This window comes from Lagenorhynchus albirostris, chromosome 3, assembly GCF_949774975.1.
Source record: "Lagenorhynchus albirostris chromosome 3, mLagAlb1.1, whole genome shotgun sequence".
NCBI classification, from domain to species: Eukaryota; Metazoa; Chordata; class Mammalia; order Artiodactyla; family Delphinidae; genus Lagenorhynchus; species Lagenorhynchus albirostris.
The window spans coordinates 127,483,298-127,498,916 of NC_083097.1; the positions used below are offsets into that span (position 1 = coordinate 127,483,298).

At 47.5% G+C, this 15,619-nt stretch overlaps 1 protein-coding gene across 1 annotated transcript in view; it reads right to left on the reverse strand.

Annotated features, from left to right (window-relative positions):
* GLRA1 (glycine receptor alpha 1) overlaps window positions 1-15,619 on the reverse strand; it is a 51,069-nt gene that overhangs the window by 15,534 nt on the left and 19,916 nt on the right. Inside the window, exons 4-6 of the mRNA XM_060146375.1 lie at window positions 6,757-6,980; window positions 3,700-3,782; window positions 2,358-2,495 (exon numbers count right to left, since the gene is read on the reverse strand). Of these exons, the coding sequence (XP_060002358.1) occupies window positions 2,358-2,495; window positions 3,700-3,782; window positions 6,757-6,980 (445 nt within the window). The remainder of the gene's footprint in view (window positions 1-2,357; window positions 2,496-3,699; window positions 3,783-6,756; window positions 6,981-15,619) is intronic.

Consider the following 15,619-nt stretch of genomic DNA (forward strand, 5'->3'; position numbering starts at 1 on the left):
TCATCTTTGGTAAATTGGGGATAATGATAATGATGATAATAGTAATAATAATACCAACCTCATATGGTTACTCATGGTTACTGTGATGGTAAAATGAGATGATGCCTATGCCTATAAAGAACGTAGCACAGTCCTCACAAACCATTAAGGCTGAGAATGTCATTTGCCGTCATCCCCATCAACACTATTTTGTTGCTAAGAGTGGGCCCAAGTGGATCATTCTCTATCCTTCTGCCAGTTTTGTTCCCAAAAAGTGACTCATTTCTGTTACTTCCTCTTGTAGAACCTTTCTTTCCTTCCATCTCTCCCCATACAAGAAAGTCCCCATTACCTACAGGGAAAAGTTCAAACTCTAGTCTGCCCTTCACGGTCAAGCTCTAGCCTGTTTCCACCCCATTTCTCTTGTTTCTTTACTCTACTCATGACCCCCTACACTCCATCCCTTGCCTTGAGCATCCTCTGTATTTTCTCACTTCTGAGTTTTTGAGCCTGATAATCTCTCTGCCCCGAATGCCCTTCTTCCGCCCCACAACCAGCCAAAGGAATCGTCCGTCTCCTTTATGGCAGTTTAACTGTGAAGTCTCCCCCAGGCAGAGTGCGCTTTTTTCCTGTGTCCCTTCAGCTCTCTTCACATGATCATCAGAGCCTTTAAGGCATAGTACACTGAGTTAGTAGGCAAGTTGATCTCACTCTCTCTCTCTCTCTCTGTCCTCTGCACCAGACTGCGGACAGCTCGTCTCCTCCCAATCTGTGAATCCCTGAAACTGGGCTGGGCCATCCCTTGGTGGCGTCTTAGCTCCAGTCTACTGATGCACAGTTACCAGGGGATTTTCTACAGCTCCCTGGACAGCCCCTTCCATGTGGACAGGGCCTTGCCAGTCTTCTCTCCTTGAATCCACAGGGCTAGCCCAGAACTCAGCTCTCACTTAAATGTGAATAGTGAAGGGCAACTGAGATGATGAATGAGAAAACGCTGTGTAAACAGTAAAGGGCTGTGTGTGGTATGTGAGAGTCTGTTGTGATTATTTGATTCATGGGGACTCACTGCTAATGAGAGTACAGTTGGCCCTCTATATCTGTGGGCCCTGCATCCTTCAGTGAGGAGGGCCAACTATGGTCTTGAGCATCCCTGGATTTTGGTAATTTGGCAGGTCCTGGAACCAGTTCCCCTTGGATACTGTCTCTGAGTCTCAGCTTGCCCAGGGATGAAGAGAGTATTTTTGAAGGTTCTAAGATATCTCCGAGATCACTGGAAAGAGACAGCTGTCCTAAACAGACCAGCACCCAGGCTGCCTGCTTTTTCTCTGGGCCTTCTACTTGCATCAGAACCCACAGTGGTTTCTCTGAACCCCTCTCCTTCACCTCCTCTTCTCCTGGGCCCCTGTCCCAGCCTGTCATGTGTCTCCACTCCACTCGGCTGTGTTCAGACAGCAGCCCCCGGCCCAGCTCCCCAGCGTGGCATACTAACTGACTGCCTTTTGTCCACAATGTTCCACGAGCTCCTTCCCAGCCTGAAACAGGGCAGGCAAAGCCAGTCTTGATCCGGTCCCGCTTCATCCCTGTGTTCAACCTTCCAACAAATGCTGGGCTAGGCGTGGGAGATAGAGAGCTGAGCTAAAAAGTGGGATTCCCTCCTCGTAGCTCACAGTCCAGGGGACCCTTTCCAACTTCACTGTTTACTAATCCTCAGTGCCAGCTCCCAGCTCCCCACTGAGGTCTAATGTGAACATTCTCTGTGCTTTTGCCCCCTCAGAAATGCCAGTCCCGGGACTTCCCCAGCGGTCCAGTGGTTAAGAGTTCACCTTCCAATGCAGGGAGTGCAGGTTCGATCCCTGCTCGGGGAGCTAAAATCCCACATGCCTCACGGCCAAAAGAAAAAAAAAAACAAAAAGAAAAACAAAACCAGAGCATAAAACAGAAGCAATATTGTAACAAATTCAGTAAAGACTTTAAAATGGTCCACATCAAAAAAAAAAATCTTAAAAAAAAAAAATAGAAATGCCAGTCCCTCTGTGATAAACACTGCTAGATGTCCTCCCACTGTCAGCTCTCCCTTCTGCCTTAGGGACAGGGTCCGTCCTGAGCTGGACATACTGCTACCTGGAAAAGAGACTGTATCTCCCAGCTCCCCTTGTCATGAGATATGGCCCAAGCTCAAGTGACTTGTCCCAGGACTCACAGGAAGAAAGCGTGGGAGCCACTTTTTGGTTTCAAGGGACATTCTCTTGACCACTAGGTAATAAATACGGAGATAGATCCACCACAGGTACCTCGGAAGATCCGTTGGATCAGCGACTGAATGAATGTTTGCACTGACCTCTGGCCCTGGCTGGGTTGAGGTGGGCCCTCGCACGTACCTGTGTTGTAATGCTTGGTGCAGTACCTCAAGTCCTTCTCCTCCTTCAGGATAAACTGGGGCAGAGTCAGTCCATCTGCCACCTGCACAGCCCCCTGCTCCTGCCACTCAAAGATGAGGTCATTCATGGTGTATCCAACTGGGATGGGATGAGAAGGAGGAGAAGTCACCACCCGGAAGCTCTTATTTGAAGCACGTCAGGGGTACTGCAGGAAGGGCGTCTAACATGAAGCATGTTAGAAGCAGAGAGGCATCAGACACTCAGTGGAACTCGTGAGACTATGTCACTGCTGCGGTTTTTTTCTCCCCAAACAAGAGGTTAAAGCTGTTTTCGTTGTTGACATCTACCCCACAGCCCTTCCACCTCTCTTACCCACCCCCGCCAGCCTCCCACATTAGCTTGTCCTCTTGCCCTCATCCCTCAGTCCCATGTCAGATTCAGTTGACCTCCGCTCTTTTTGCCTGTGCACCATCCTTGCAAGCCCCCCTCTTGTGCCCCCAGCAGATTTTCCTCTGGGGAATACTGTATGGTATGCTATCCTGGCGGGGCTATCAGTTGGGGGCCAAGGTGTGAGATGGTGACTCAACTAGGCCAGTCAGACTCTCTGCCCCAGGACTCTGTTGAGTAAAGTGACAAAGGGTTCGGAGATGGCTGGTGTACACTCTCCTCAGAGGTGGTGCTCCGAGGGGATGGTCTGTTAGTTCCTGTTGCCTAAATGCTCTGGCCTGGTTCTTGTACTTTAGCTTTTCCTTCAAGTCCATGTGGAACCCCTATGTCCTTCCACTTAATTCCATTCTTTACATGAGTCAGATTGGTTTCTGTGTTTGCAGTCAAAGAAGTGAGCTCCCCCATCTGTTAAAATCTTGGTTCACCTGTGATCTCCTCCATAAAGCCTTCTCCATACCCTGTCTCCTTCCCAGTCAGAAGGAAGTGCACTTTCTGCCTTGAGGCCACAGCATGTTGTACGTCTAACCACACACTTACCACTTGCTGCCTGCCTTAGAGTTACTTGTGCAGAAGACCTCTCCCTTGCTGGAGTGAGCATCCATGACTTATTCAAGCTATTGCTCCTCCATTCCTGGCGAGCATGTTCACAGGGGACATGGAACAGTGCCTCTTTGGAGAATGCTGCTGGCTCCAGAGCTGAACTTCAGTCAGACAATGTTAGGGAAGTTATGTTTCTAATGCGTTTTCTAAGAGCAAAGCTCCTCATCTGGTATTTTGGGCTATTACAGTAATCTCCTGGGGTCCAGTGGTTAGGAGCATCTGTGTGGGAATTTATGCTGGTCCCATGGGGATAGGAGAGTCTGGTTCTTTTAGAGGCCTCATGCAAGGGACTCACAGCTTTCCAGTTGCATAATGCACGTCTGGACGTCCATGGGGAAATTCTTCAAGTCCATGGGGCAGGCCAGTGTCAGGGTGATTCTGGGAAGAGAAAGGAGTTGTATGATGTTGGAACCACAAACCAGAGAAGCTGTGCCTCTGTTCCAGTTACTACTGGAAAATCAGTTATCTAGGAAAGGCCAAGGAGGCTAGGGAACCAGTGTTTATTGAAATAATATATGTATATTTCCACGTCAGAGAAATAAAGTAGGTTGCCTAAAGTCACACAAGTCAGTGGAACTTCTGGGCTTCTTTGGCGTCTGTCTGGCTTCTAGAAACTTGCCTTTAGCAAGTTGCCTGAAGGCCTGTAGGCCATGGGCCACCTCCATCCCTTCTCTTCTGTAGAGCCCTCAGGTAGGGCAGATCCTGAATTTTAAATTGAGCACCACCAGGCCTCAAGCATCCCCAGGTGCACCTGTATGTAGCAGGTGCGCAGGTGGTTCTTGGGTTCTCCCTTCACACACTGGGCTCATCAAAAGTGATTTCCAAGAGGCTCCCTGCACGCTGGGTGTCCAACACAGCTGACTCCCGTCTGCGGGCTCCTGCTGGGGTCAGTTGGGGAGTGGTGGTTGCTCCAGGCGTCTGGGCTAGCTGTTTATTTTGGGTTGTTCAACCCTGGCAGAGACTGCAGCCTCAGAACCAGAGGGAGTCCCCCTAACAGAATCTCGAGGTCTGCAGCTCAGCTGCGATGCAAGACTTCAGCTTGAAAGGCTTTGCCAGCATCTGAGCCCCTGCTGCAGGGAACAGAGAAGAAAGGCTCGTGGAGGCCAGAGAGACTTAGATCATCAGGCCAACTCCTGCACTGGACAGGTGAGAAAACTGGGATGCAGAGAAGGCTAGGTGGGGAGGCATGTCAGGTCACACAGCCAGCTGATGGCTCAGCCAGGGTCCGAAACCAGGTCTCCTGGCTTTTGGATTTTGAGCTCGTATGTTTGCTGGTGGGCTTTCTAGCACTGCTGTCCTGAAAAGCCAACCTCAATACCCGAACACCCCTAACTGGTGGTCTTGTGGGGCTTAGCTGCTGGCACCTCGGCCCCACGTGGTGAGGCCCACGGCCTGGCGCGAGCTTCCTCCTCCAGCCCTCACCCACGGCTGTGGATGCGGGCCCTTTAAGCACAAGGCAGAGGCAGGGAGGGAAAGGGCAGGGAGAGGGAGGGGAAGAAGAGGGGAAAGAGGGAGCGGGAGAAGGAGGGGGAAGGGAAGGGAAAGTGCACGCAGTTGAATTTCTGAAGATAAAAGCTCCAAAGTGGGGCAGCCGTCACACTGGGTGAACTTCCTGAAGTTGAATGACCTTGGAACATCACTTTCTGCTGATTTGTCTTTCTGTCATGCTGCACTGGGGCTTAGCTTCCTGGAGATATGAAACTGAGCCTGGCTGCAGCAGAATCCAAGCCAGCCAGGCCTCGGTGGCCATCCTGAGCCCGTCACCCTTCCAGTCTGGATGCGCACTGGGTGGGGCGGGCAGTGGGTGAGGAAGGCCATGTTGGCCTCGGATTCCTCCCAGTCTGCCCTTCCATGGTGCCTCCTTTACCTGCTGAGGTCCCTGAGTCCCCTCTCCCACCCAGCCTGCTCTCAGGGGAGACTCTGAATCCATTCACATTTGGGGATTAGGATCTGTGTGGCCTCTCCAATGGGCTTGGACACTTAAAGCTCATCTCCTAATGGAAATAAAAAGATATATTCCCCTGAGGGACTGGAGGGGCAGGAGAGTCATTTAGGACCAGTGTCCCCTCCCCACCTTTTTTTTTTAACTTTTTATTTTATATTGGCGTATAGCCGATGAACAATGTTGTGATAGTTTCAGGTGCACAGCAAAGCGGCTCAGCCATACATACACATGTATCCAGTCTCCCCCAAACTCCCCTTCCATCCAGGCTGCCACATAACATTGAGCAGAGTTCCCTGTGCTACACAGTAGTAGTAGGACCAGTGTCCCTTTAAGCTCTTTGAAATAAAAACATATTCATTCACTCATCAAATATTTGAGTGCCTATTGAATGCTCTGCACTGTTCTTCTAGGCTCTGAGTGGGCATTAGGTGCACACTAACAGATTAGAATCTAGGTTCTGCTACTTTGTAGCTGTGGGAACTCTGGCAAGTTGCTTAAACTTTCAGGTCCTCACTTGTCTAATCTGCAAAGTGGGCGTAATAAAGCCTACTTCATAGGGTTGTTAGGAGGATTATAAATAATACATATAAAGTCTGAGCCTAGTAGGTAAATTCCCAGTGAATGGTACGTAGTAAGGATATAACATGGACATTGGTCCTTCTCTCCATGCCTTGGGGGAGGAGACTGAGAATTAGGTGGGTTGGGAGGGGCACAGAGTGTGGCAGGAAGCTCTGAAAGTTTGCCCATAACCAATGTATGCAGGATATCCCCCAACTGGGGAGGGGAGTCCCAGCAGACTCAGTGCAAGGATTAGAGGATAGAAAGGCTTTCTAGAAGGGAAGGAGCAGCCCTGGCTTATACCTGTGAGCAGCACCGTCCACCTGGCAGGCCATTTATGTTGAAGTTGCTGTGATTTTTCAGACTTTGCGCCTTTGCTCGGCTATTATTTAAAATTATGATAGAAACGTTTACCATGAGATCCACCCTCTTAATAAGTGTTTAAATGTACAGTAGAGTATTGTTAACTATAGAGTATTGTTGTTCAGCAGCTCTCTGGAATTCATTCATCTTGAGTAACCGAATGTTCCTGGGGTCAGCATTGTCTTTGAATATTCTTTTCCCATCTTGTTTGATTGAAATTCTGGGTAAGCTTGGGGGCCTAACTTTAACCTTCCCCTTCTAGGATGCTTCCTTGGTCCCCCTGGTTATAATGAACTAGTTGCTTCTAGGAGTTCCCGTGGTATTTTATTCTTACTTGCTGAGTGTAAGCTGCAGAGCTGGCTCTGCCTGTTCCGTAAAGGTGTTCGGTTGCCAGGGCCTGTTCACCTCTGTTTGGCCCTCCTCTTAGCGTCTGCCCCCACAGGGTATGTTCTGAGAATGGAGGGGATGAGCCTGTACAGAACTCACCGGATGCTGTAGAGGACATTCCCATTCCGGGAGATCCTCAGCAGTTTGTTGTCCGTGGTGATCTCGTGGAAGTGGGCCCCCTTCTCATTGGCAAAGAACAAGTCAGGTTTCCAGATGGAGTCCAACATGGATGGGTCCAGGTCCAGAGAGTCATCCGGGTATTCGTTGTAGGCCAGCCGGGGGTCGTTCCACTGCTGCCGTAGGAAGATGTTGACCCTATAGTCCTACAGGCAGGAGATAAGGAGGTGGACTCAGAGTTAGGCCCTGGGATGTCACATCTTGGAGGACCCAGGTGCTTTCGGTCAGCACTTCCCAAAGCCCCTCCTGGAGGATGCTATCAGAGCATGGTTGCATCTTACATGGGGATGAGACGTAAAGTCTGTGCATCAGGCAAAAATCAGGGCAGTCATAATTATCCCTGAAAATTCTCTAGATGCCCTGTTAAGTATATTCAACTCTGAACTGAGATTAATTAAATGTTATTCTTCTTCTGAAAAATTTAAAAAATGAAGTTCATACTGATGTAATAAACACCTGTTTTTCATCCTGTTAACATTTTGTTGTGTTTGCTTCAGTTTTTGTTAGATAAGAGAAATAATACATCACAGATAAAGCTGAAGTCCCCCTTTTATTATCAACCCCATCAGTGCAGTAATTCTTATGCCCACTAAGGTTTGAGAGTCACTATTCTAGATGGATTGAAGGAACAAAAGAAAAGACTAAAAGCTGACGCCTGAGCATTCACACTGTTTTGCCCAATTCCCAAGCAGTGAAGGAAAGTTGGGTGGAGGGATTTTATAGTGTTCTGCTGGTCTTAGGGTTCATACCACTCTGTTTTAATACCAGCCTTCTGTTACCTTCTATAATGTGTTGATTTGTTTGTTTGGGGAGGACTAATAGATGCCACATCTTACTGGAACCCAGCGCTAAGTTAAATGCTCTCTGATGGGACAGAAAAAGTCATGATCAAACCAAGTAGGGAAATGTTTGATTAAACCAAATGTGTCAGATTTCTTTATGGCAGGACTTCTCAGAGACCTTAATATGCTGAGGAGTTGTGTGCATCTCCAAGAGGGCAATAGACTATGCAACATTTCCTTGATGTATTTTGGCCATAGAACTCTTTTATTGTGTGCATGAGGCTCATCTTCTACAGAATGTGGGTTAGAAATTGCTGTCCTAGTCAAAACTACCCGCTTCCCCACCTTTTTTTTTTTTTCCAGATGAGGGAACTGAAATCTAGAGAGAGTTGAGACTGGCCGTGTCTCTCTGAAAATGTAGAGCAGAGTTGATTTTGAAGCCCAGGTGCCTTGACTCCTAGCTGAGGATTTGTTCATTGGGTCTTAGAGGGTCTTAAAGAATCCATTTAGTTCTCATTAACAACCTGAGAAGCAATCTGTGGTAGGTCTCCACAGTGGGAAACTGGGTAATGAAGTTAAGAAATATTTCCATTAAGAAAAGTTTTAAATTTTGTTAGAGAGACATTGTAAACTTGGGGCCCGTGAATATTCCATTGCAAGTAGAATTTGGGGTGTATTTGTGTTTTCCTATGAAGAAGGGTATAGCTCTCTCTGTTGGATTCCCAAGAGGGTTTATAGTTCCCTAGAAGATTAATAACCTCAGTTGAAGTCCAACTTTAAATGTTCTCCTTCAGGGAATAATCTCTGCTCAGAAGCACCTGCTGCTGCTTTTTCTCTGAAGGTGCAGGATAAAGGAGGTTATGCTATATTTTCTTTTGGGGTGCTACCCGTAAATCCCGATCACCCTCGATCTGTCATCAGCAGGAATGGACTGAAGCAAACAGCCCTTCTGCCCCCCACGCTCCCCCCCGCCACTTCCTCCCACATTCTGTTTGCCTACAGGAATATCAGTAGCTTCTTGAAATGTTCCAAGACGTCTTATGGGACTGTTCTATAATTTAGTTGAAGCCTCTCCCTCCAGCCCCATAGAAAATGACATTTGGTCTCATAATCAGGAATAAAGACACAGACGTAGAGAATGGACTTGAGGACACGGGGAGGGGGAAGGGTAAGCTGGGACGAAGTGAGAGAGTGGCATGGACATATATACACTACCAAATGCAAAATAGATAGCTAGTGGGAAGCAGCCGCATAGCACAGGGAGATCAGCTCGGTGCTTTGTGACCACCTAGCGGGGTTGGATAGGGAGGGTGGGAGGGAGACGCAAGAGGGAGGAGGTATGGGAACATAGGTATATGTATAGCTGATTCACTTTGTTATAAAGCAGAAACTAACACACCATTGTAAAGCAATTAGACTCCAATAAAGATGTTAAAAAAAAATTTCCTATCTTATAAGTCCTGCGGAGGAGGGAAAACTTCAGGCTAGACTGGAGGTTGATTCTTTGTTTTTCCTCTTGATTGTAATAGCTCCCAACCTGGCCCCATCTCATCAGGGATTAGAAACAGCCTCTGTTTGTCCTGTGGATTTTACATGAAGTGCGTGTGTGTGTGTGTGTGTGTGTGTGTGTGTGTGTGTGAGAGAGAGAGAGAGAGAGAGAGAGAGAGAGAGAGAGAGAGAGAGAGAGAGAGAGGGAGGGAGAGATGAGGCACTGGGAGTCATGTCAGAGTAAACAGACTATGAATGGTTGGACAGAAAAAGCATTCAGTCCCCAAACCCCAGCTGCACTTCTGATGTTCTTGCCAGCAACATGTCAAGCCAGTTTATGTGGCTGGAAGGAAGAAGAGAAAGTGGCATTTCTTAAAATGGCCTGTTAGGCACCAGGCACTGTTCTAGATACTGTCACACACATTTAATCCTTACAAAACCCCTGCAAGCTAGACATTCAGATTCTCCTAGTGAGGTTCAGGAAACTGAGGTTTGGAAAGGTTGAGCTAGTAAGCAGCAGAGCTGGAATCTGAATCCACATCAGCCCGACCTTCTAGTGAGCACTTGTTGATTGTCCCCTGGCTGTGGATGGCTGGTTCTGTGCTGGGGAGCCTCTTCTCTCACCCCCACTGCCTGCTCAGTTTAAGCCTTATCTCCTGTAGGAGGCTTGGTGCCCCCAGGCTTCCCTGACTTCTTCCTTTTCTGATCTCCTAGCAAAACCGAATGGCCAGAAACGTTTAATTTAGCACTACCTCACTGTGTGTGTGTCTTATCTCCTCAACCTGAAGGGCAACAGTTTGAGAGGATAAACCTGACCTTCTCTTTCTCTTGCACCATCCTACCTACTCACCCAGTCGGTGTACCTGGAGCTACCCACCACCCAGGAGGGGGAGGGGGAGGGGGAAGCAGAGCCGGAAAAAGTTGGGGTAGGAAGAGCTTTCCCCATTTTTTATTTATTTTTTATTTTTTTGACGTACGCGGGCCTCTCCTGTTGTGGAGCACAGGCTCCGGATGCGCAGGCTCAGCGGCCATGGCTCACGGGCCCAGCCGCTCCGTGGCATGTGGGATCTTCCCGCACCGGGGCACGAACCCGTGTCCCCTGTATTGGCAGGCAGACTCTCAACCACTGCGCCACCAGGGAAGCCCGAGCTTTCCCCATTTTATAGCTGGAGAGACTGCGGGTCAGAGAGAGGAGGCATTGTCCAAGGTCACATAGCAATTCAGAAGAGACCTGGGATTAAAATCTGGATTTACTTCTCCGGGCCCCACTGTTAGAAGGAGGAGTTAGGCTAGATGGTCTCTAAGAACCCTTCCAAATCTAATAGGTGATCGTTATTAGTTTTATGTTTTCCAGCGACATTTAATGGAGCATCTAAGTGCCAGGCACTGTTCTCGGCACTGGAGAACACGCTGAGAACAAGAAAGACATGTTTGTGCTGTCACAGAGCCTACGGTGTAGCGCTTAAACCACACGGAGATTGGGCTGTGCTGGGGATTAGGTACAGGGCACTGGGGAGATACAGAAGTTAAGGTGAGACCAAATATGGCAGAGCCAAAAAGGAAAAGCATTTTGGGCAGTTGGAACTGCCTGTGAAGGCCTAGAGACAAAGCAAGAGCACGGTGCTTTGGACAGAACAGCAAGTAGATGAGTGAGGGCAGGAGGGGGAGGAAGCACGCAGCGCCCAGCAGGCTGTCCTGGGGAATGCGGACTCCATCCTGGGACTCATGTGGAGTCTTCGAAGAATTTTAAATAGGGAAGGATATTATTACAGTTGCATTTTATTACTGATATTTAAAAATACTTTATTTTTCTTATCACAGAAGTAATGCTTGTTGATTATAAAACAGTAGAAACATACGTCACCTAAAAGGAGAAAAACAAAATGAAAACCATAGGGTCTCGCTTTGAAGCGATTCATGAGAAGTGAGGGTAAGAGCTGAGGAGACTGTGTCTGGTGTCCTCAGGCGACTTGTCTCCTTCTCCTAGTGCCCCCTTCTCCCCTCAGCACCTGCGAGCTGCTGCATCGATTTTCTCCTCCCCGGTTGGTAAACAGCAGCAGGAAATGCCGTTTGGAAGGGACCAGTGTAACCATTGTAATAGGCTGAAAGCTAAATGCCGTTTTGCTTACTTGGCTCTACAGTCACTCTGGTCAGTGTTCAACCTGATGGGGGTCCACGTTCGGGCCCAGAGGCTGGAGGAACAGCACTGGAGTTCTCCAGCTGAGAACCTCAGGTCCCACCTCTGGTAGTTGGCTTCCAGGCCTTGACCCTCAAGGTGGCGCATCTTCTGAGTCCGAGGGGGAGGGACTGGTGGAGCTCTGGCTCAGCAGGCTCTAGCACCCACTCTCTAATCTTGCATCTGACATTCCCTGATGGCTTGATTTCTGGAAACTGGGCAGCTTCCATGCTTGCGAGACCAAGGTAGAGTATTAACTCATTCATTTGTTCGTTCTATCATTCAACAAACACGGATGGAAGGCTTCCTGTGTGCACCCACCGCTGCGCCATCCCCACCCCGGTTATGTCTAATTTCAGACTCTAACCTCTCCCGGCAAACTCCTCTAAACTCAGTATTGTGGTGAAATAGGAAGCATGAGGTGTTTTAGTAGGAAAGAGCTAAGAACCTGGTGGGTGTGTTGGTGGGAAGAGGACGTGAAGGGCAAGATGTGTGCCCACAGCAGGCAGAACCAAGAGCCATCACCCAAGAGGAGGATGAAGAATCAGATTCTTATACCCTCCTAAGTCTCAGCCTTCTAGCCGTTAAAGGGATGTTTCTTCTCTAAACTTGATTCAACTCTATAAACACTTATGAGGCCCAGTGGGAGAATGGTGAGAGCAGAGGCTCAGGTCTTGGCTTCTACCCTCACAGAGCTCAGATTATCTAGCAAGCAAGGCAAGGTATGGACACAAATCTAACATACAAAACTGAAAGTGATAAGGGTCAGAAGAGGTTCTAACAAGCTGCTATTAGATATTGCTTTCAAGTCATTGACATTACTTCCAGGCAGGTTGGGTGATTCTGGAAGTGATTTTGGGGAGAAGGTGGCATTTGAAATGGCCCCTATCAGGTTGTTTCATCCTCCTGAAGTTAGCATCTCTAGATCTGGTGGTGTTCTGAGATATGAATAATATCTGATTTTGGCTGGAAAGGAGGCCAGTGATGTGTGAGGAGGAAGGACAGAGGTGAGGAATACAGGTGTAGAGCAGGACAGGACGTGAGGACCAGGGCTTCGGCCTTGGTGTATTTAGGGTTAGGATTTGTAGAGTTGGCGGGGGTGGGATGGGGGGGCAGGTTATCAAAGGAATTTCATATGGAAGGAATGGCACCAGCAAAGGTGTATAGGCAGGGGCATTCAAACAGTTCAGTTTAGCTCAACCGTCAGCTGCGTAAGTAATAAAAGTCCCTCTTATTGAGGACCTACTAAGTACCAGGCAGTGTGCTAAGCATGCCACAAACTTCCGCTCATCTTATGTTTAAAACAGTCCTATGATTATAGGTGGTTTCACCTTAATTTTATAGATGAAGAAGGCTCAGGGAGGTTAAGTAATTAGTCCAAATTCACACAGTAAATAATGGGCTTGGAACTCAAACCTGGTTTGTCTGATTATATAAAGCGCATGCTCTTAACCACTCTGCTGTGATGAGGCTGTAGAGTGGATTGATTTGAAACTGGGGGTATCCTTACCTGCCAAACCAAGGTGTTTGGATCTTATTCTGTAGCCAGTTGGGCACCACTGGAGTCTTAAGCAGTGGAGCAATATCCCAGTTTGACTGCAGGAAGATCAGCGTGGGAGGCGTGACCATGAAGTGCCGAAGTGAGAGAAAACGGGACCAGGGAGACTTATTTTGAGGCCACTGTGACAGTTCAATGAAAGATAAGGAAGAGCTAAACTGAGATAGTAGGGATGGAGAGTGGGGCAGAGGAGAGAATCATTGTTCTTTGTCATCATCAGCTTATCCTTCATCATTTTCATCACAAATATTACAGGTAGACTTCTGTCTCAACTCCTTCCTTTTACACACGGCCCAGAGAGGGAAAGAGACTTTTCTCAGGCCACACAGCAGTTCAGTGACTAAGGTGGGACTTGCATACAGAAATCTTCACCCCTTTCCCACTACTTTTCCTAATCCCTTGTATACCTTTAAGGGCAGGAGGAGGAGGACCGAGCTGAATCTGCCATCAGGCAGTCTCTGCTGTCCTTGGAGAAAATCTAACTTAGACTCAGCTCTGACAGGATTTGGGATTAAGATGTGTGAGAACTGGAGCAGTCTGCTCAGAGCCAGGGACCAGGGGGCATTCAGAGTGGAGGGTCCCAGGCTTGGTTTACGAGCTGCTGCTGCTTCTCAAGCACTTTCCCAGACCTCTGAGAAGCACTGTGGAATCAGTCAAAGATGTTGCCTTCAGATGTGAGAAGAGTCACATCACTGCCCTGCGAGAGTATGGACCTGGCTCACCGGCACATGGAGAGTTTACTGAATCTTGACTGAGTGCCAGACGCAGTGCTAAGTGCTGTAATGATCCCGCTCCCCAGATTCTCACAGGGATACTATTTTATGGGTAAACTGAGCCTGGGGAGACTTAATACTTTTTCTAAAGTTAGTGACAGAGCTGAGGCTCGAATCCATGACTGGCTGACTCCAAAGTCCTGTGCTTTTAAGTAGTACACTGTGTTTGCTTCTTTCTTTTTTGTTTTTCTTTTTTGTGTCAGTTCCTTTTATTAATAACGTCTCATACTTATTAACTGCTTTTTACTTTACAAAGCACCCTCACATTAGTTTTGTTCTATGAAGTTCTATGAAAGGGCAGATTCTTATCTCCATTGGATAGACGTGGACATTAAAGCCCTAACAGCTCAAGTTCCCAGCACTAGTTACTGGCAGATGCAGAATTGATAATAACAGTGCACATAATACATCGAGATGTTACCACATGCAAGGGATGATGCTAAGTTCTTTATGTGTGTTGTTTTATATTTACAATAATCCTGTGATGTAGGTTCTATTATTCTCATTTTACAGTTAGGCAAATTAAGGCACGCAGAAGTTAAAGTACTGTACCTGACGTCACACAGCTAGTAAGTGGCAAAGCTGGGATTTGAACCCAAGATGTTAATGCCAGAGCCCATGCATTTAGCTACTAGACTGCACCATCCAGAATCTCCCAGATTTGTACTGAGCGACACTTTTGTGATACCTCAATGCCATCAGCTACTGCCTCTGGCTGCTGTTATGTTCCTGTGGGTTTGTAGATACCCACAATTAGCAGGAAGTATTAAAACAAGGCAAAGGAGGGGGGTGGGATGAATTGCGAGACTGGGCTGGACATATATACACTATTGATACTATGTATAAAATAGATAACTAATGAGAACCTACTATATAGCACAGGGAACTCTACTCAATGCTCTGTGGTGACCTAAATGGGAAGGAAATCCAAAAAAGAGGGGATATATGTATACGTATAGCTGATTCACTTTGCTGTACAGTGGAAACTAATACAACATTGTAAAGCAGCTATACTCTAATAAAAATTAAAAAAAAAAAAAACGGGCAAAGGACAAAAGGCTTCTGCCCCAGGTCCAGCAGTCTACTAGTACTCCTACATCGTTCCTGATTTGTCCCTTGAAATTTTTTTTTTTTTTGGCCATGTCGCACAGCATGTGAGATCTTAGTTCCCTGACTAGGGATTGAACCTGCACCCCTTGCATCGAAAGCACAGAGTCTTAACCACTGGACCACCAGGGAAGTCCCTGCCCCTTGGATTGACCCATTGTCTGCTCTACACTCAAGTTCAGAGCTGGCAGACTCCCCGGATCCTGACCATTGCGTCCTTGGCTCCAGTTGCCTGCTCCATGCCTTCAACCTCTTCTAAGTCACCACCCTGCCTATTGCATTCTCATTTGAATCGCACATAATCAGGGCTACATTTGTTGTGAAGAACTGCCGATGGTTTGGACAAGTGGAGCGGAGCCTCTTTGTTTATCTTCAGGGGATCACTAAAGCCCAGCGTGAGTTTAATAATTACATAAAAATGCTAATTGCAGCCACTTTTATTGGATGTCTAACGTTTGCTAGAATTTTATATGCATTGTATCTCTAAACTTTTCATCAGCCTAGCACACTGAATATTATTATACTCATTTTACAGGGGAGGAAACTGAAATTCAGAGAGGTTAAACAGAGCTTAAGTGTCTTGCCCAGAGTCCCATAGCTAAGCTAGTAGGTGCTAGAGCAGGAATGTGAATCCACGACTGTCTGGCTCCCAATTTCACATTCTTTTGACAATTGCATGCTGCCTATTTCCTTTTTTTTTTTTTTTTTTGGCCACTCTGTGAGGCATGTGGGATCTTAGTTCCCCAACTGGGGGTTGAACCTGTGTCCGCTGCAGTGGAAATGTGGAGTCTTAACCACTGGACCACCAGGGAATTCCCTCTGTTTCCTTTTTTTGAAAACCAAGTTCCTAGATGGGTAGGTGAAAGAAACATAGTAGACACAGTATACTGGAATCTCACTG